This window comes from Poecile atricapillus, chromosome 1 (genome assembly GCF_030490865.1).
Source record: "Poecile atricapillus isolate bPoeAtr1 chromosome 1, bPoeAtr1.hap1, whole genome shotgun sequence".
Classification (NCBI taxonomy): domain Eukaryota; kingdom Metazoa; phylum Chordata; class Aves; order Passeriformes; family Paridae; genus Poecile; species Poecile atricapillus.
The window spans coordinates 133,127,461-133,148,962 of NC_081249.1; the positions used below are offsets into that span (position 1 = coordinate 133,127,461).

The window sequence follows — 21,502 nt, forward strand, 5'->3', positions numbered from 1 at the left end:
CCAAAGCTGCTGCTGGGGTTAGTGCAGCACTCTTCTGGTGTAGTGTAAAAGGGACTTGCAGTTCTGCCTGAGAGTTGTTCCCAAAAGGACTCATCTGTGGGTTTGGTGGTACATGGAAGCCTGGAGGACCCTTTTAAGGTCTGAGGTGGTGTAAGTTAGAGCCAGAGCAACGTCAACCAGAAAGAGCACTTTGGGCTCCTGTAGCTCCAGGGCACTGAGCAATGATGGACAGGATAGAAGTTCATTTGGAATTCTGTGTGGGTCACAGATGTCCCATCATGTCTGAATCTGAGGACTTACAAGGGAAAGCAAAGCCAGAGCAGATCTTGGACCTCAGTCTGAAATCACAGGAGAGAGCACTTCCTCCTTTGTGAATGACACTAGTAATGCACCCTGTTACATGTTACCTGTCTTGCTGAGGTAGCAAGCTACATGCTAATACACTTGTTTCTTTTATATGTATATATCTAACAGTGCTCTGCACTGTTTTGGCTGTAAACAGTAGCCAAGGAATGTGCTACTTGCCCAGTCAGGGATGAAGCCATCCAACACAGTATCCCTTCTCCAGCAGTGTGTTAGGAGACTCTGTTCAGGAAGAGCAAACAAAGTACCACTCCCAGCATCCAAACATTACAGGCTCATCTCTGCCTTCTCCCTGTTTATGGACATAATGTCCATGAAGTTTTGGAACTGCTCGTGCTGTTTGCCTTTAAAACCTGCTGTGACAACATATTTCAAAAGCTCATTGCCTGCCATATAAAAAAGCACTTTATTATGACTGTTAAATTTGATTTAGTGAACAAGTTTTTCATTCATCTTATTTCCAGGGAGCTCTCTCCTCTCCTAATTGAAAACTCAGCTTTTTAAGGCTCCATTGATAAGACAACTGCACCATCATCTACATTTCTTTACCCGTCTTTCTTGGTACCTTCCCTCAGTCCATTCTGTCCCTCTTGCAATGCTGAGAGCAGTGACAAGCCTCAGTCAGGACGTGGGGGCACCTGGGTTTCACACACTGGCAAAACCATGCTTTCTGCTTTGTTCTGAACTCCCCTCCAGAGGATGGTCTACAATTGGATGCTTCTTCTGGCTGACACTGCACACTGAGCTGATGAGTGAAACTGGGAATAACTAATGAGAATACACTATTGTGATCAAGCCTGGCTGTGGTATGCAGTTAAACATGGCCATTCTGATACTTTTTTCTTTTCTAAACCATATTCTATTGGCAGTCTCAGTGAAAGACAAGTATTACCAGCCAGGGTAACTGCTCCAAATTGGACAGCTTCGGATCATTATATTTTTGCAGTCTTCCACTTCTGCCCAGAGAATCAGTAGTATTCCTTACGGTGTAAACTAGAGCACTCATAAGTAATAAGCACATTCTTCCTGGTTTTGTGTGCAGGGGCTCAACATGACTTAAACTTAGGTCTCTTTTAAAAACTTGATCATAAGGATGTGGAATAACTTCTTTCTGACACTTCTATTTGAAGAGGTTTTATGACTCAGATGCACAAATTACTTCCAGTGAGTTAAAAAGTAGAAGCTTCAGGCCAGAAGCAACACCTACCCAGTTTCATTAGCCTGTCACACATATAGCTTTAATAAGAGCCTGTAAAATAAACAAAACTCACCTATAGAAAAAATTAGGCAGTAGCAGTTGTAATTCAGATTTCCAGCAGATTAGTAAAAAGCTGTGAAGAGCCTGTGGCCTGAAATGCAACCTTGAGCCCCTAACTCCTAGGAAATTGTTTGTGTTGTGATGGTTATTGCTGCTGAACAATTAGCAACTTGGAAGAGCTTCAAAAAAGTTGGCTTTTAATTTCTGTTTTCCATTTTCAGCATGTGAAGGCTCCAGTTTTGGCATGAATCGCAGCTCTCTGAGATCCATCTCTTCCCCGAGGTGTGCATGAGTAGCAATGAACCAGAGCATGCTGTGAAGGGCAGAAGCATTGATCGAAGGAAGCAATCGGATACACGTGTGATTCTTTCTCCACAGAGTTCTCAAAATCTAATCAGAAAAGCTGTTTTTGAAATTACATTTCTGTTTTATGTTACAAAATAATTACACTTTTTAGTGCCTGATGTTTCTTGACACTTTTTTTTTTTCCCTTTGCTGTGGCTATCTGAGTCTGTTCAAACGTTTATGAATCTTCACAGTTCACTCCTCTGTCCTACAGACAGAGTCCCTGATAGCTGGAGGCTGGGTACTTCCAACGCCCCAGAAATATCTCTGGAAAGGAGTCAGTTCTTTCCTTGAGGTCTGATAAGAGTCAGTCAGAGAGATACCCTGAAACAGTAACAAACCCATGCTCTCTCTGTGCCCACTGAGCATATGCTCTGTGTTTAATCCATAAATCCTACTGATGCCATTAGTTAGGGTTATAATCAAAGAAATGCAGTAAAGATAATTTTTTACAACAATCCTAGAAATACTCTGCTTAGAGATCTCTACAAGCAAATTTAATTCAGTTCTCTACTATTTTGGATGCTGCAGAAATGAGACTGTGTCCCAGAACTTCATAGACCTCCAGGTTCAGGTACGTGACATACAAGTAGTCATGATGTACACTCAGCTGCAAGTGTTAATGAGAAAGTAATTAATTACAGATTCCATGTACCTTGTACTTGAAAAGCCCCACCAGTTACACCAGATCCAGACAGATGTGGTGTGGTGAAGGGAGTTCAGCTTTCTGTAGTAGTGATGTAGCTGCTCAGTTGCTCTCTGGAGCAAAGAATTAACATAGCCTAAGAAATATAATGCCCTTTGCTTCTAAATTGGGTTCTGTGGCCTCTTCAATGAAGAAGAATGAGTGAACTTAAAAGTCCAAGGATGTCTAGAGTCTGGAGATGGCAACAGCAGCTTGGAGATACTTAAAATTTTAAGAGGTGAGAACTCCACTTCTTGCTTTCTCGGTGCATTTTAATTTTTTTATTTAGTTTTTCTTAATTTAATTTTCTCTTTCAGAGTTGGCTGCCATTACTGCTGACATCAGTGAAGAGATTCCCACTAAATTTCAAGGACAACTGGATTAGTTACCAGGTTTTTGTACTGGAAAGGTATGCAATTAGAAAAAGCCACGCTGCTCCCACTGGGCTGGAGCCAAGGATGACCAAGTATGCTTGCTCAAGTGCAGCTGTGGCACTTGAGGTGCAGCCCAGACAATGGAACCCAGTCTGGCCAGAAGCTGCAGTCTGGCAACTTAGACTCACTGGGGGTCTGCCCAGGCAGGGGAGCAGCAAGAGGGAATTTATTTGATGCATCAGAGCAGTAATTTCTAAATGGTAGGGTTTGATCTGCAGAAGTTATGTCAGCATAACAAATTCATAGCAGCCAGTGAGACTTCTGTCAGGTGTGTGGCTTACCAGGAGGAGTCTTCACCTGGAAAACAATTCTCAGGTGCTTTGCACTGAATGGAAAGCATAAAACGTTTTATTAATGTTTTTTATATAGTGTTTCTTGCCTCATCTCAGTACTCCCTAACAAAAAAAAAAAAAAAAAACAACAAAAAACAGCCAACAGAACCTTTTCTGAAGTGTCTATTTCCCACAAATCTTATGAAGTGATGCTTCTACACTCTCTAACTCCAGCTGTAGGTCTCAGCCTCTCAAACAGAGTTTGTGTGTGCCCTTACAGAATGATAGAATAGTTTGGGTTCAAAGTGAGGTTTAAAGGTGATGTAGTCCAGCTGCCCTGGATAAGCAGGAACGTCTCCAACTCAGAGCCATGCCCAACATGCCCTTTAACATCTCCAGGGATGGTTCATCTGCAACTGCTCTGGGCAACCTGTTCCAGTGATTCACCACCCTCACCCTAAAACTTTTCTTCCTTATATCTAGTCTGAATTGATCTAGTGTTTTAGTTTAGAACAATTCCCTCTTGTCCTATATCAACAGGCCATGCTAAAAAGTCTGTCCTCATCTTTCTTACAAGCTCCATTTAAATACTGAGAGGCTCTAATATGGTTTCCCATGAGCCTTCTCTTTTCCAGGGAACAACCCCAATGTCCTTATTCTTGTGAATTTTCCCATGAACTCCCATGGAAATAGCTGCTTCCGTAATGCTATGCACGTGTTTTGAGGGCTCAGAAAAGACAGGGAAATGACAAACATATGAGCTCAAAACTTCTGAGAAAATGAGGACTGCCAGTGTTTCTGCAATTAAAGATATGCTCTGTAAACTGTCCTGCCTTCCCTTTTCCCTTATCCAGTATGAATGAAATATGGAACACTTCACTGAATCTGGGAACAAAGTTACGGTTATAGAAGAGTTATAGAAGTGATGATGTCACGTCCCTTTTGATGACATGGTTAAATATGTGCAACCCCGTGCCTGGAGCGGGGTAAGACTTTCTTGGGAGACTGGGGATGAAAACCTGTCCAACAAGCAGAGCCCCTCACTGCGGCAAACCCTCGCCGGGGCTCGGGCGCCCCTTACCCTGCTCGGGGCCGCGTATGGGCGCGGAGGGCGCAGCGCTCGCCCCCGGCCGGCGGCGGAGCCCCCGGGGCCGGGTTAACCTCGCCTTACCCTTCTGCGGACCGCCCGCCCCCGAGCACCGCGCCAGGGCAGGGCGGGCGCGCCCCGCGGCGCCGCTCCCTCCGCGGGTGCCGACGGAGACCGGGAAACTTTCGGAGGGAGCCACTTCCTCGCCCGGCGCGGCTTGGCGGGGGGAGATGTCAGATGCCGGCAGGGAGAGAGGGAGGGGGAAGGCGGGGAGGCGCCGGCCGCAGCCCCTCCGCCCGCTGCCAGACGGCCATTGAAGCCGCGGGCGAGGAGCGGCGGCGCAGGGAGGTGACCGGCCCGGCGCTCCGGCGGCCGCTGCCCCACTCGCCCCCCTCACCCCGCCCCGCGCAGGGCTTCCCCCGCGGCTCCGTCCCCCCGCCTCTCTTAGGGCGGGGCGCGGGGGAGGGCCGGGACGCCGGGCGGTGCGGGGCTCAGCCCGGCCATGTCTCCGGGGGCGGCGGCGTCGGGCTGAGCGGCCGTGCGCGCAGCGGGGAGCGCTCTCCGCCACCATGAGGCGGCTGCCACTGCCCCTGCCCTGCCTCCTCCTGCTGCTGCCGCCGCTGCTGCTGCTGCCGGCCGAGGTGAGACCGAGCTGCGGGAGGCGGGGGGCTGCCGCACCTGCCCCCGCCGCGGCTGCTCCGGCTCGGCGGGGCAGGTGTGCGGCCGGGCTCGGGCTTTGTCCCGCTGCGGTTCCGCCGGTGCCGCCCGCGGAGGGGAGGGCAGGGGAGGCTGGGGGGCCGCGGTGTGGCCCGGCGGGGGCGTCGCTCACCTGGGGCGGGATCCCGGCGGCCTCCCCCTTGCCCCCCGGCCGGCCGCAGGGGGGGCCGTGCTGGGGTTCAACCCGGCGGTGCAGCCGCGTGGTTCCTTTCGGGGCACGAGGTTGTTTTCCTGGTTAAAAGCTGCCCTGGCTACAGCAGGGACGGCTCCCGTCTCCCCAGTGTTGTAGCCTGCCCTCCTCGTGTCGCTGCTGGTTAATTATATTAATAGGGTATATATATGGTAATAGGGTATTTGCGCGTTGCCCGTGCCGGTGGTGCACATCACCCGCCGGATTACAGCTTTCGGGATCAGCGCGGAGTTTCCACGGGAAAATGCTGCCGTGGTGAGTAGCGAGCAGCCCTGGCTGCGCAGGGCAGCGGATCAGCAGGAGGCCTTGGCCAGCGCGCTTGGCTTTGAGGCCCCGCTCTGTTCCCACGTGTGTTGCAGGATGTTCTTCCAAGAACACCTTTCAGTGATGTAAATCAGAATTGCTTGCCAGGTGACCCACTCAGCATGCTGGCACAGGCTCTCTCACCCTTGCTTCCCTCAACTGATAGTGTTCTCAGTGTTCCTGTAGGAGTGCTTCATGGCTGCTGTGAACTCTGGTGTTCTGGGGCTTGCTGAACTTTTGCTTCCAGATGTACCCGCTTGTCCTCTCTGCCTCAATAGCTTCTGCTACTGAAGTGTGAATGTGTGTTGATAGGAACCAAGGTGCTCAGTAATATGTGGTGACAGATCTGCCTCAGAGCTGCAGAGCAGAACTGTACTGCTTTACATTTTTGACTACTTTTTCCTTACCTTGCATTGGCACCCGCTTGTGATTGCAGCCAATGACTGTTGTAAACCTTTGCTTCCTTGTCTTGTCTGTTTCAGTTTGGGGTGCCTTGCAGTGTTTAGTCGTTTGATCTGTTTGTTGTTGTACCGAGCCTAGGTTTAAAAATCTCTTCTGAACGAGGGCTAAAACTGAATTGGGTATTAAAGTACACCAGAATTTTGGAAGACCTCAGAGGAGGCCTGGATTGTCCTTGGGTACAGCCTTGCAGGATCTGCCTGCCATGACCTCTGTTTGTAGTTTTTCTTCTCAAGCTGGGTGTAAAATCTTATGCCTTAGTAATATCTAATGTTCTCTAAGTCATGTTCTTAATCGGTGTCTAGTATGATTAATTTGAATACTAAAAAACGTGGACCCTCTCCTCAATTACGTATAGTTGTATTTATGTATTCATCATCTTGGGACCCAGCTACAGACCCTCACCTAGGTCTTGTCATGCCCTGATGTTATCAGAGCTCACATCAACATGCTATAGGACACAGGTCAGATCTGCAGATTTTGGTGTGGCTCATAATTTTAGGTGGGAACTCTGCAGCTCATAGTGTCACCATTGAAAATTTAGAAGACAACATTCTCCGTTTTGACTTAATTGTACCTGTGAATGTGAAGGCTGAGGCAAGGAAGTCTTCAGTTTACCAGGCTTCTTAGCTAGTGTTGGTCAGCACCTGGTGGAGCTCTGAACATTAGGAGCAGGTGCTTGAACTGCAGGCAGGTGGGGAGAAAGTTCCTTTAGTATTTTTTCTTTAGAGGAATAGGATATAAACCAGGTGCTCACTGATTATGTGATTCTGCAAATCATCATCTCAGTTGAAGTGACTAAATTTAACTGTAGCCACTTAGGTCAGGTGGGGGGGGATAACTTGTATTTGGAAAGGTCATTGTGTTTCTGTAGTCTGTAAGCAATAAGGATGCAGAATAAAGCCTTTCTTGGAGGCAATGATTTAAGCACAGCAGTCTTGTTGCCCATGCTGTTTGCATGGTCTTGCTGTCTAAAAATGAGGATGTTTTCTAACAGGGAACAGGTTTGCTCTTTGTGTAGGGTTCTTTGTGTAGTCTCAGGTGGGTGTTAGAGTTGGCCGGTGTTTTTGGAGGTGTGGCATGTGCTCAGGTACAGGGACATGGCCTGTCACTATCTGGGGAGGCATTTAGCTGCTGTAGGAAGGTGACAGCAGCTGGCAGGAGTGTCAGGCATGTGGCACGAGCTGGGCTTCATGTGTTGCCAGTAAGAATTATCGCCCCTTCTCTGCAGTCTCCCAGCCAGCCCGAGTGGAAGGGCAGCGGGTGGGGTGGAAGCAGCTCTGGGCTGCCTCTGGCCTCTGTGTTGCCTTTCAGATGACTGTGGGGTCGGAGAGGGGACAGCGCTCCACACTGGCACCATTGTGGGCCCAACCACACGCAGGGACTGGGAAGCAGCTGGAGCTGTGGAATGGCTGTGTCACAGCAGCTCCTCAGTGGTATGATGGGCACATGATCCAGTGTATGTGGTGTCTTTTACTCATGGATAAGCATCTTGCCTTTTTTTGAGGAATTACAACGTAGTGGGAAAGGTTGGAGTTGTTAAAAAACAAACCTTGCTCTTTGTTTTTTATTGAGAGTGATCATATTAGTGATATGATAAATAACACTACTGAAAGAGCAGCAGACAGTGTTTGGTTTGTTTTGGTGTTTAGAATTGCAAGTGCCTTTTATGTGGACCTAATAGCTTGTTGTTACGTCTTATTCCATACACAGAACTACTGATACTGTGTGAGTTGATTATATAGGATTATGGCTTAATTACTGGTCTGAATTTCTAACTGAGGAGTTTAAATGAAGAACTGTCTTATCTCAAATGTGGGCTTGCCATGTGTGTATGTTGCATGTGAGATAATTTCTGCTATATATTGGTCATTATTAATCATCCTTGTTGAGTCTTCCCCTGTATAGTACCCTAAATTTAAATTTTCATTTGTGAAATTATTCTGAGTAATCTTCAGCACATGCAAGAAGTTAATAGCAATTTCCATTAAACTTTGTGATGGGTCTACATACAGCTCATTTAGAGGCTTGCAAAAGAATAAAGACTGAGAATTGTGAGGCTCCCTTGCTGCTTCTGTACATGTACTTCTGGAGTAAACTCTTTAATGACCACTGTTAAAAACACAGGTATGAGCATTGCTGATCTGGAGACCTGAGCAGGCCTGAACTTAGGCAGAAGAGACCAGAAGAAGAAGCTGTACCTGTGAACAGAATTTGCTTGTGTGTGAGAAGCTTAGAAATAAACTTTTCATCTGCCAGGCCAGGTTATTTTTATGTGATGACTGCTTTTGTTTTTGTTTAAAACAGCAACACAGGTTAATTTCCTGAGCTTCTTTATGTTCCTTACAAAGCCCCACAGCACAAGCACCTTCTGCAGTGCTCAATGGAGGCTTTGTCTTCAGTGTGGCATGGATGTGCCCAGTGCTTCCTTAGAGGCATTGGCTAGCTGCACATTGCAGCACACTCACATGGTTTCCAATACTTTGAGCCTCCAGCCAGCAACACACAACAGAATATCTTCTTCTGCATATTTGAGATCAGAATTCAGACCCACAGTGGAAATGTTGTCTGTGCAAACAGCCACGCTATTATTAGTACTTCCTCAATTATGTGAGCTACATGCAAGTCTTTGTTGAGAATTTTTATGGCATGTAATTTTTTATGGTTGGAGTTTCTAAATATGAGCAAAATTGCTGCTGTTTTTGAAAATCTTTGGTTGTTCATTGTGCAGGGCATAATCTATATAATTTTAATTTATGCATTTTCTTCTTTCTGCTAGAGTTACAGGCTATCATAGAGGGAGCATTTTGACAGTGTTGGAGAGTGGTTGGGTACTTGGATGTTTGTAGGTGCAAAGCCTATCTATGACATTTACTTGCCTGCTTGAAAGATTCTCGCTATATGAGCAAAGGCGAGAGACACTACCAAACCAGTTGGTGGCTGCACATCTGCTCGTTAGCCTGATGCTTTTAGTCTAACTCTGAAATTTGAATGCAAATAGTACCTTCAACATCGTGAAAGGTTGCTGGACGTGTAGGAGGAGCTAGTTGAATTTTCTCCAGCAGAGAGGGCCTACTGCTATGTAGGGATGGGAGAGTGAAAGAACTTTGCCTTAAATGGAGCTATCAGTAGGAAATTAATTTTCAGCAGGAGATGACTGTGCAAGGGGGGACTTTAATTGGGAGGGGGTGAACATGTGCTAATATGAAGTGTTGGAAAGCAAAGAGTGTGGGGGAAAGAGTGATCAGGCATCACAGAAAGAGAAGAACAAAACAGATGCGCTGCTCTTGAAGGCTGCACCAAGGCTCTTCCCTAAGTGCTTTCCAGCTGTTCCCAAATGTATCTGCACATTAACAGGCCTCCTGGGGCTATTAATCCAAAATTCCAGGAGAAAATCCAAGACTAAGCGGGAAAAGTATTTCTGTAATCCAACAAAGAACGGACATGTAAATGTGGTCCAAGCAGAGATGAATCGATAAATTCATGGCCTCATTTAGTTATCTTCTATGGCCTTTCATGGGCTTTCAGTGGAAAAGGCAGGGAAAGATATGTCCATATCTTCCCATAAATGTTGTTGGTATTTGGCACGTCACTGGAAGTACTAATTTTCCTACCATCATGAGGAAATTGGAAGAACCCCTGGATATTAGAAACCAAGCAGTCCACCCATCACTCTCTTCCTCCTGTAACTCTCTGTGAAGATACTGAAGGCCATGTAGGAAAACATCTTTATCCACCTGTAGAAATGTGATAGGCGAAAAGGTAACTGTAACAGAAAACTGTGCTTTCAAATTTCACCAACAGAGAAGAAATGGCAGCTCTGAATGGAGGAAGGAGTGATGTTGGTGTTTGCTGTGGTACCAGACCTGTGGGGTCTGTAACTGGCCTTGGCTTTACATGGTGCTTCAAGCCCAGCCTGTATGAGTGGGGAAGAGGGCTAAGGCTGTGTTTGACATGAGTGCTGCTTTGGGGAGGAGAAGGGAGCTGAAGGAACACCTTCAGGCTCTCCTAGCCAGTGCCTGGAAACCTTTTTCTCTCCAGTGCTGCCCTTCTTGTTTCTTATTCTTCTTGTACCTCCTGTTTGTTTGGTAAACTCGTGCCTTTTCTCATTCTTTTGTGCAGTTTTATCCAAACTGAACAACTAAAAGAAACACCTATTGTGTCATTGGGAAGTTCCTATTGCATGCAAAGGTTTTGTTGTGTTCTTCATGGTGGCTTCTGCTTTAGGGTTGAGAATGTGGGTGTTTTCTTTAAATGTTGGGTTGGGTGTTTTGTTTATTGGAAGGGATTAATGGTTTTTTGGTTGATTGGTTTGGCCTTGTGGTGTGCAGGAGAATGCTGTCTACATACTGTAGTACTGGTTTTTGTGTTCTGTGCACCAAATGAGACAGCGCTTCAGTGTATGGAATAATTTGTGTTAACTTCAGCCTTATTTTCCTTATTGAAGGTAAGAAATTTTTGCTTCTGAGACTGTAAAATCATCAAGTAAAGACTTGAACATCAGGTGCAGAGCTTTATTGCAAATTACAGCCTCTCTCTTGTGGCCTGGTAAGCAGATGCAGTCTCTTAGCACTTCTGAGCCCCAAAGTGCTGGAACCCTCCCATCATAGCCCAGGTGAGTGGAGAGATGCAAGTGCCTGGGAGCTTGGGAGCTTTCCCTTGTTAGGTTGTTAGATTTGTATCTACCACACAGCTGGCTCTGTGATGAGGTGCATTCTCAAAGTAATTCCTTACTTCCTTTTGGCACTATTTTGGTAGGTTTTTGTTTTGTTTTGTTTTTTTGTTGTTGTTGTTTTGTATCTGCTAGCTTGCAAGCATTTGGGCTGCACCTAGCCTGCATGAGTGTGCTCCCCAAAGAGGGTTATTTGTGCAGACCACCTTTGTAGAAGCCCAGCCTGTCCTTGGTCATTGAGGGACTGTAACTTGGTATGGCTATAAATGCATATTTAAAAGCCTCTGCTTCTGCTCATTCAGCAGGATTTATTTATTTATTTTTTTTTTTTAAATGGAGTATGTCAAAATGAATCATTCATGGATGTCTTGGCAGGTGGGTGGTAAGACAGGGAACTCTGCATGCCTGTAAGAAGACTCCTGGCCCAGTTGATGATGTTGCACATCTCGCTCTGCTTGCTGATGGTTTGTCTCTGCAATGGTAGATGGCTCTGGAGGGTGTTTTTGCACAGGAATGCCGGTGGCTTTTGTTTCTGCATTCCCCATTGTGACAGAGCTTAGACAGAGTTTTCTGTCATTATTTTCTCTTGTGCACTTGGATTCTTGTAAATTAGAGCACTTTTAACAAGCTTCCTTGTTTATTTTCTTATATACACATGTGAACAGATCACTGCTGGCAAGTCTGTTTCTGTATATCTGGTTTTGAGTCTTCACTTTCAAATTGTATTTTCTACCAGCTCTGTTTCTCAAAGTAAGGAAAGAACCATGTAAAGGATGCCAGCCAGAGGCTTGGTTTGTGATTGCCACATTGACTCAGGCAGGAGGATGCTGCAAAGGATGGAGCAGGCCAGCCTATATAAGCAGCAAAGCATGAGACCATCCATGGTATTACAGACTGGGAAAGCTTTCTGTTGCTTCCCTGTAGCAGTTGTTGTGCCTGCAGGATCAACAGTCTCTGTAAATAAGTGAAGGTTGCTTAGCTCTGCTGCCTTTCCTTCCCAGGGTTTCCTCATGCCCAAAGTAGCTCAGACAGCTGATTCCCAGACTGTCCCCTTGAAACTTTCAACTTAATTTTCCTGAAGGTCTCATGATACAGAAGGGGAAAATTGGGAGGCTTCATTTTAGTTACCTTCATCTGTCTGCATCAGCTTAAGGACAGGTGAATTGTTAGTTACTGTCTGAATTTATAGTAAGAGAGGTTCCGTCTTTGTCTGTGTCAAAACATGCTCTGCTGCTTGACTTTGTGCAAGGTGGCCTCTGTGCTTTGAAGTAGAAAGAACAGGGTGGATGCTGGAGTGGAAATGCACGAGGCTTCCACCATCAGGGACGTCTGGATTGCAAAGGCAGCCAGTTTTGTGTGTTGGCAGGGATTTGGGGTAAATGGGCTCTCTGAGACCAAGATGTGGTTTTGGCTGACAAAGAGAAGGGCTTCCACTGTTTCCCTCTGGGATGCAGGTGAAAGAAATGCACATTAGCACAAATAGCAGTGTGGAAGCATCGGAAGAGATTGACTCAGCCTTGCTGGTGGTTTTAGTACAATATGAGATGTGCCACAATTTCACCATAATTTTTAAACAATAAATGTGACTTTTTGTGAAACACTGTGAGGAAAAGAATGGGTGCCTGTGGCTGGCATCAGATTTACATATGTAAAATTGTACTGTGTTAATAGGGGTGTCTAGGGTTTTCTTCCTTTTGTGACTGTGATCTTTGATTCTGCAGTAATTCTATATACCTATAAATACATCAAATCGAGGAGGGAAATAAAATAGACAACAGTAAATTGGTAAGGTCCTTTTGGATCATCAAATTTTGTTTTCTTTATTTGCTTTTTTTCTAGTGAAGGCAGATATGGGAATTCTAAAGTCTTCTTGGACACCGCACATTTTATAATTGCTCATTTATAACCAAGTTTGGAATTGAGTCCATGGCTTTTCTGCTACATGAATTACACTTTCTAAATTCTAGTATTCTTTCTGTCTGCTTGCAAGGTCAGCTGCTTCTTCTAATAGTAGTCCTGAAGTTCAATACCGATAAAAATGTCCTTTTTTGTGGTGTTCTGATGTGATTTTATTTTTTTGCTAAGTAGGCTGTGCCTGGTTAACTGAGGTCTTTGATGATTTCACCTTCCATGGATTTATACTTTTTATTTTATAAAGGAGAAACACAGGAATTGTAAACACAGTTTCCTTCACAGTCTTTATAGATGTGTATCTTCAACATAAAAAAAGAAGTTCTTAGGGGAAGTTTGCTATCTTTGCTTCAGTTTACATAACTCTTTCAGGGTAATTCACCTCTAATTCTGTGCAGCTGGGCACCGGGGAGAAATGAGCAGCCTAGCTTTGAGGTCAGGATCTGCCCTTTTTTACTGGCACACTGGGCATGTCACAGACACAGGCCTGGTGTTCTAAACTCAGAGTTTCCAATAAATTTTGTATCTGATGGCTGAGGAAAGGAGACTGATGTACTCTTACATGAGGTAAAGGAGTGGCATTAATATTTGCAGAATAAAAGTTGGAGTTTTTGGTGCTTTTTGTGTTTGTTTTTGTTTTTTAATGTGGCTTTTTTGGGGGAAGGGTTGTATTTTTGTTTTGTTTTAATTCAATATTTCTGTGCTGTTCAAAATCCTATTTCTGACATGAAAGGAAAAAAGGAAAAATTTTTGTGAAAGTTTCTTTTGCTTTTTTTTGAAGTGAATGATAGACTAGCCAGTTATTCTAATTAACTTTGTACTAGTTTTAAGATTTCTTACAACCAACTAAAAAACCCCTTGCTTTATTGGCACTATTAAGTTGCACATGTTCATTTGAGTGATCAGTGATAAATTAAATGCATTACCAAATCCATTGTAAAATAATTGAAACTATCCCTAAGCACATGCTAAACACTAGTAGATATTGGTATTGTGAATGTGTTAAATGAAATCCAGTTTTAAGACATAATTATGGGAAAGGACAAGGCTGTAAGATCTGGAAGTGGATCTGTTGGGCCTTTGTTCTGTAATCTTCATAACAATGCAGGTAATTGTATGTATATGACAAATCTCAACAATACACTCCTTTGTCCCTATTAAAAGAGAGAAAACTTGCCTTTGTCTGTAACTTATTAAGAACTTACATTTGGACATGTTAAAATTTTGGGGAGATAGTTCCAGTGAAAAAAGCCTAGCCAGTTAGCAAAAAAAATTAAAAAACAATAATTATTTTATTGTTGAATCCATTAGGAGACAGGCCTTTTTTTCCAGCTTAACAGTTACAGATTAAGTGTTGTTTTAGAGTGCTAAGATGTTTCTTCATAAGACATGACTTTAATGGCCAAGTCCTCAAACACTATGTTAGTGCATTTTTATCTTCTTCTTGTCTTTCTCTCCAATGATTTTTCATTATTGCTGAAGGGTAGTTGATCTAAAATATAAATGTCGTAGCATATTTTTTATATGGATTTAAGACTATATAATGAAAGTGTAATTGCTTCTAAGCTTTTATTTCCTCTGTGGCATTCTTATTTCTGATGTCTGCTGTACACTCGTAGTAAAATAGCCACATTAAAGAAGCTAATAATCAGCTCTCTATATTCATGAATTTGACAGCCTAAAATTCTTGGAAAAAAGAGTTGTATCCTTAACTTACTTTATAATGTGCTTTAAAAAACCACCAAACACCCAAACTAAAAAAGCAACAAGTTATTCTATGCTTTTGATAATTAAAAGATATAATTAGTTTATTGTACTCTGAATTAAGCTAATATTTTCTTTCTTTCTTGTCCACAATATTTTGGGTAATCCTGCCACTGCTGATGAGAGTGCATGTGCTGAGCTTTAGCCCACAGCAAATATTTGCAGGGGGATGCAATATCTGGAACAGCCTTAGGCGATACTCATTTCCCAGTCCTACAAGACAGATCTACGGTATGTGGTTTAACTGGTATTTTTTTAACTATTGTCGTCTGACTCAGTCTTCGTAATTTTACATGTATCTGTTCAACTGTTTCCTGGTTCAGTGTGCGAAGCACAACACTGCAGGAGGAGTGAGCAGAAGGTCAGAGCTGCTGTTTAGTTACTGCAGAGCATGCTTTTCCCTCTTCACTGATAATGGAGCCTAGTTCTTTTTATGGTGGAATTGGTTAGGACTTCATCTAAGTCATTCTAAATTTCTGAAAGTTTGTTCTGAACAAACAAACAAACAAATTTTAAAAATTGTCCTTTTCACTCGCACTGTTTTCATTTTCAGCTTGCAGGAAGGGACTGCTGTCCATCCAGCAGTTACTAAGTCAATAAGTTAATGACTGGGTGATTCACACCTAACAGAGCCACTGCCTGCTTGCAGTGCTTCTGCTGGACAGAAGGTCATTTCTGATAACCTGCACTGTGCCCCACAGGTTATGCTGCATGCAGAATTCCATGCAGTGCATTTATAGTCTGTAAGCAGTGTGTGCAGTGATTCCTCCTATCCCTAAGTTTAGGGCTGTTCATTACACCTGGAACACTTGCTAAGAAGAACAATAAGGTGTAATGCCCAGTTCTGCAAAAAAACCTGTTGCTGCAGATTGAGTCTCCTGCAGTCTTGTTTCTGCAAATTGCCTACCTTAGTTGCTTCTCTCTTGCAAATGATTTTTTTTTTGATTGAAAAAAGGCAAGATGAAAAAGCAATCAGGTATCTCATATATAGACATTTATTCAGTCATTGCTACATGTGGTATTTCTCACTGTTGTCTCCAGATTCCATAAAATTCATTCCATGAATGTTCATCTGAGTTTTGTGGTGAGAACTGGGCAGCTGAACATTCTGTCTCCTCCTGTAGAAATGTGTGGAAAAGATGGGAGATAAGATAGTGCCAAACTTCAGTTTCCGTTCTGAACAAAGACCTCTTACTTTTACTTTCCTGAAATCAGACATTTGCTGTTTCATGCTACAGCATGCACCATCCAAATCCTGCTGGAGTTTTGAAGATAAGGTTAATGACTGAGAAGTTCCAGGACTTGTAGTATGTTGTTGTGTGAAGATTTGTTTGAGGACTTGGGAGCTGCTCACTTGCCACCCGTCAAATCTTTTTTGTGCTTTCCTCCCCTTTCTTGCACTGGTTGTTTTGTGACCTTGTAGGAGGTTGTAAATGCCATGGGATGTTAGAGCTGAACATGGCTACTACTAGGGAATCTTGTGGGGTTAGGATCTCTGGCAATGTCTTCAAAAAAGAAATCTTCCTCAGTCAGCAGGTGCATATAGGAAATCAGCATAGTGCTCACCTGTCTCCACCAGGATTCACTTCTGCTCACAAACTGCATCAAAAATGGGAGCTGCAGGGAGAAAAAAGCTTCCTTTATACAACTTCCTGTATTTTGTGAATACAGGGTTCCTTTCTGGTCATGAATGGGTTATAAATCAGACAAAAGCAGGGTTGTGGGGTCTCGTCTCTTTCTTCTCTAAGTGAATTGGCTAATTCTTGGTGGGTTTGTAGATAGGAAAGGCATTCCTTACATCAGGCACAGATGGGGAAAGGGTTCTTGTGTGGTGAGATAGACATTTACCTCTAGACACAGGGCAGCCTGTGGTATACCACTCGAGTGCTTGGGAAAAGGGAGTAGGAGTGTGAGTGAGGCTGCACAAAACCTTGGCAGGCATTTAGTGGGACAGTGAATATCACCCTGGATACGTGTCATGGAGCGAGTCCCAAGTCTGAAGTTGCTCCTTGTAGCAAGTGGGGCAGCAAGAAGCATTGCGATGCTAGGGAGCTTCTGAAGGGATGGCACATGGATGTGCAGATCCTGCTAAAGGTAACTGCCATTATTTTGAAAAGGTGCAAAAATCAGTGTGCTGGTAAAGTGTCTGCATTGTAAATGGCTTCCATGAGGCTGCTCTCGCCCCAGACAGTGTGTATTGTACATATCTGAAACAAACCCGTTTGTTGCCTTTGCACAGCAAATACTGCTTTTTTTTCCTGACCAACAAAACCCACAGTTTGTTTCTGGATGTCCTGTAGGGCCATAACTGGTCTTGTGAGCAGTCTGTGGTTTGTATGCATTGGGTAGTGTTTGGAGGATGTTAACCTGAGATCTTCCTGCCCATGCTTTAATGCAGCAAAGAGAGCTAAACAAGAACTGGGTACAGCTGCGCAAGACAAGTGTATGAGAGACTACTTGAGCATGGAGTGTAAGCACTTCTTCGTCACATCCATCTCTGTGGAAGGAAGCAGAAGCAAAGTTTCTGAAGAAAAGAAGTATGTTGCTGGGAGAGGATGATGAGTAAACACAGAGTGTACATGAGTAGCAAGATTGCTGCAGCCTACAAAAGCTAACAGCATGCCTCAGCTGTTGAAGCAGTGCCCAAGTATGTGCTATTTCATTACATAGAGCTGGACCGTATTCCCTCTCACATGAAACTGACTAGTCCACCTCCTTCTTCTTAATTAGATCTCTTGGGATGAGACATCCATTCCTGGAATGAGAGGGAGGCCAAATTCACACAGACCCGCCACTCCCAGACCTCTGCACACTTGACAGCTGTGATAACATGGCACTATCCCTTCTAATTTGGATACTGGTTAAAAGTGATGGGAGGCATTTCTGGGTAGCTGGTGTTGAACCTGCAGGCACTCTCTGCATGAGATCACCAGCTGTGTGCTGCTTGCAAAGGTGATGATGATCAGTGTCCACTGATGGTCAACCCAGGATGATCTGGGAGCGTAAGAGGAGTGAGCTTGTCTGGTTCATCTGCTTCACTGAAGTCTCCAGTCTATGGTGACCATTATTGAGGGGAAGATGTGACTGTTTGCGTATTTATATACTTCAGGGTATTGCTGAAAGCTCCCTAGCTGGGAGTGGGGCTACCTTGCTTGTTTTGAAAATGCATGGGAAGGCAGTCTCTGGTCTGAAGTGCCCGAATGTATGTTATTTTAAGCTTGTATGTGTGTAAACACACAGTCTGAATTTAGGGATCATTTCTATGACTGCATAATCAACCTCTGAAAACCTAGGAAGTGTTGGAATTAAAGCTGTCCTCGTGACTTTAGTCTGCCCCTTTTCAAAGGATGGAGGCAGAGCCTAGAGTACACACTCTTCTCCCAATGCTTGGCTGTCTGCTCAGTGCCAGCCCCCTTGCAATAAGGTGCTGCTGGAGAAGCTTCAGCTGGCCTGGATATATTTTGGAATGCAGGTAGAGGGTGTCCCAGTGCAGCTCCCCACACACAGCCTTGCTAAGAGGTGTGTTTGCCCCCCCTTGGATTTTTTGATTAGCTTCAAGCTGAGGTGAGAGCATTTCTTTCACCCTCACTGCTCCAGTTCTGCAAAGGCTTCATTCAATAGGCAAAAGTCAATTCTTTATTTTGATATCCTAAGTATTACTGAAATATGTAAGCTTTTCCTAGCTACAGCAAGGGCAACCTTAGTGTGAAGGGAGCACTAAAGGGGTCAGGGAAAGTTTTTCTTGCCAGACCATTAAAAAAAGGTCTTTAGGGTATTTTGCATCTGCACAGCAATCTGTTTTCCCCCTTTCTCAATGTTTTGAAGCATTTTGGTTGCAACATTTCATAATTAAGTAAATATATATAGGCAGATGCTGGCACATAGCCCTAAAATTTTCTCTCCAAATTGAAGCACTTGGGGTAAGTTACGAAGAGGGATCTTCTGATTACCCTGGGTAATGTCATGTTACACCCTGTGAATTACTATTCAGATTTCTCATTTAACTTGTTGGCCTTGATTTTCAGAGCATCGGTGTCTGCCTCTGCCATACAGAGCAGCTCTTCCTCCTGCTCCTGTCTTGCTGCAGATGTTCACCCACAGCCAAGCTCTGTGCTGTGGGATGCACAGTGTGTGAGAGCACCCTCAGAGATCCTGTGGTGGTGATGCTCTGGTGAAACCTCCAAGGACACCTGAGGTGGGCAGACTTGACAGAGCTGTGGCTCAGCCCAGTGTCACAGCCTTTCCTAAACTCTCCTTCCTCTGGGCCAGGTAGTCCTGGTGTAACTTAAAGTGAAAGCTCCACCCATTCTGAGTTTTCTTAATGCAAGTGTGGATGATCTTTCTCACAGCATTTCTCATACTTGTTTCTAAATCAAGTATATCCCATTTTCTTAAGTCTTCTCTGTATATACATAATTGCAAATTGTCATTTTGATTGAAAATCCATCCTTAATGGCCCTGTCTTTTACAGTTCCCTGTAATATATTATTTTAGAAATATAGCTATTTTCATATTTTAGCATTTTTATCAATATGAAACTTCAGAACATGATTTCTCTATGAAAAAAGTCTTAAAAAGTGTACTGCTAAAATTCAGCCCTGTTCTTTACAACTTTTTATCTCCCCCTTTCCTCTTCTACCCACACCTCAAGTCAAATTTTAGGTATGTAGGTGGAATGGGTTTTACTAATGGGGGGGCAAACAGGTAGTTACATACAGTGATGATGGAGAGGAACAAGTGCCTGTGTAGTGTGGTGAAAAAGTGTTTTTTGCAGAACTCAGACTGTAGTTACACATGGTTTATGGTACAGCTTTGACTCCGATTTTATTTCATGCTTATATTCAATTTTTGGAAAAAACACATCAGAGAATAGCTTGGTTTCATTTGTATTTATTTGGCTTGCTGAGGAGGAGGAGGATGGTGTTTTAATTGAAAGCAAAAATTCCTGTGAACCATACGCCTCACTTTTCAGTCAGCTCTAATTGAATTTCTTTTTCCTCCCTGTTTCCCCTTTGTGTGCATAAATGAGAACTTACGTGGGAGATCCCCATCACTGTTATTGAGTCACAGTCCTGTTCTGTGATCTCTTAGTTCCCCTTGTGTTGATCAGACATGTTAACAAAGATTGTTATTACAGACACTTTTTTTTATGTGGAAAGAACTTATGGCAGGTTAAGTATTCCTACTGTAGATCCTTTGGTCAGTATTTCAGAGTGATGATGAAAATTGATGTGTTGAGCCCCTGGGAAAACTTCAGTTCTTAAATGTGGAGAAAAAGGCATGAGGGTCTGAAGTAACAGTGAAGTGATAGCACACAACTCGGCTTTCTGAATTTCAGTGCTGCTAAGTTATTGCAAGGGGACCCTACTCTTGTTTTTGCTTTAAAAAGTACTTTTTAACACTAGTTAGTTTTTGAGTAGCTATATGATAATATGCTCTAAGTAGCATTAGCTAGTTCAATATATGTGTGTGTATACGTATAATTATCTCTCTCTCTCTCTGTATTTGACTGTGTATGTGTACAGTATATATTTGTAAATGTAGAACAGAAGAGATGAGCCTTTAGTGAGAATAATTTATTTTTCTATTTAGTTTTGTTTGTTTAGTATCAAGTATTGTTTGAAACAGGCTAAAGGAAAAGGAACTGTGTGTTGAGATAAGCAGTAGGAGAATAAAAAAAAAGAAGACATGTACTTGGCTTAAATGATGACCTGACTTAGTGTGATATTTTCCAGGCACTAATATTTTCCTTTTTCCTAAGATTATAAACAGTTGATTTTTGTTGAGTCTACAAAATAAAAAAGAGCAACAACATTAATACCTTTAACTGTTCCTGAAATATGCATTGGAGTGCTTTGTTTTACTCCTTCTTTGTGTTTTGAAGAGGAACCTTGCTACATCAGGTTTTAATTTCTACAAGTGATTAAGGAACCTTTAGCTTGACAAATAACCATGTGATGAATGGCAGGGGGAAAAATGGTGAATCAAACAGTGAAGTAGTTGGATGGATTCACCTCAGGCACTTACAAGGAATTTCATCAGTACAACATGCCACGATTGTTTCAGTGGCTCTTCTGTTTAAGTTCAATCGATTCTGGCCAGGATGTCTTTTACACAGGCATTTTGTGTAACCATGTCTCTGTAATTGGAGGAAAAATCAAGGGTTTCTTCCACCTCCAGCATCCCTGGTGGTGGTGTGTCTGCCTGGTAGAAAGGGTCTGGCAGCTGGTGGGGACATTGTAGTGGTGTATTTGCCTGTGTGGGTTTGATATGGGCACCTGAGCTCAGCAGCCTTGCTAGGCTGACCTGTATCCAGTCCAGATCCTCTTCTGCTGTGAAGCTGATGTCTGGCAAGTACGTCCGAGCGTGGGGATGGCAAGATTGGATGAGTTACCTGGGGTTCAGCAGGAACTCTGAAGGTTTGCCTTGCCAAAGCAGAATGTGCCTGCTTGCTTTCCGTCCATTCATCCCATCTTTAGGGGAATTTGGATTTCTTTAATGCTCAGGGCTTGTGCTTGTTTGGCTCCTAAGGCCTACAGCTCATCATGTCTTGGTTTAACAAGGTGTCACGTGTATTTGGACTCCAGGAGCCTGTTCTCTACAGCTCTTTGTCTGTTTTGTTACCTGGATGGCAGCACTGTGAACTTCCTGCAGCAAGAAGTCGTTTATGGAGAAAAGAGGGAATTAAAAAACATGTGATGGATTTTGTGCTTGCTATCAAGAATGTATTTTCCTATGAAAATAGAATCAGTGGAAATGTAAGTCACAGTCTGCTATGGCATGGTAGAAAATTACTTATTTGTACTGATAGAGTACTAAGAGTGTGGTTGCAATGTCTGAATATCTCCAGATACCTAAATAATGTCATATTGTCATATCATGGTCTAGACATATGTTGCCTTCAAATAGGAAAAATGTATAATACTGTTTGTTTAAAAGTCTCTCTTTTCAAAAGGCATGTGCCAAGAAGCAGTGTGGTGGGGAATAGGTTCAGTTATAACCAGAGGGTTGTTTTTTGTTTTTTTTTTAATAGCAGAATTGT

At 43.5% G+C, this 21,502-nt stretch overlaps 1 protein-coding gene across 5 annotated transcripts in view; it reads left to right on the top strand.

The window, feature by feature from the left end:
* The first annotated feature begins 4,909 nt into the window (after window positions 1–4,909).
* PTPRJ (protein tyrosine phosphatase receptor type J) overlaps window positions 4,910–21,502 on the top strand; it is a 74,066-nt gene continuing 57,473 nt past the window's right edge. For 4 of the 5 annotated variants that reach the window (XM_058860094.1, XM_058860097.1, XM_058860106.1 and 1 more), the window contains exon 1: window positions 4,910–5,085. In XM_058860094.1, coding sequence (XP_058716077.1) covers window positions 5,014–5,085 — 72 coding nt within the window. In that variant the 5' untranslated portion in view covers window positions 4,910–5,013. The remainder of the gene's footprint in view (window positions 5,086–21,502) is intronic. The other variant, XM_058860116.1, reaches the window with a different exon arrangement.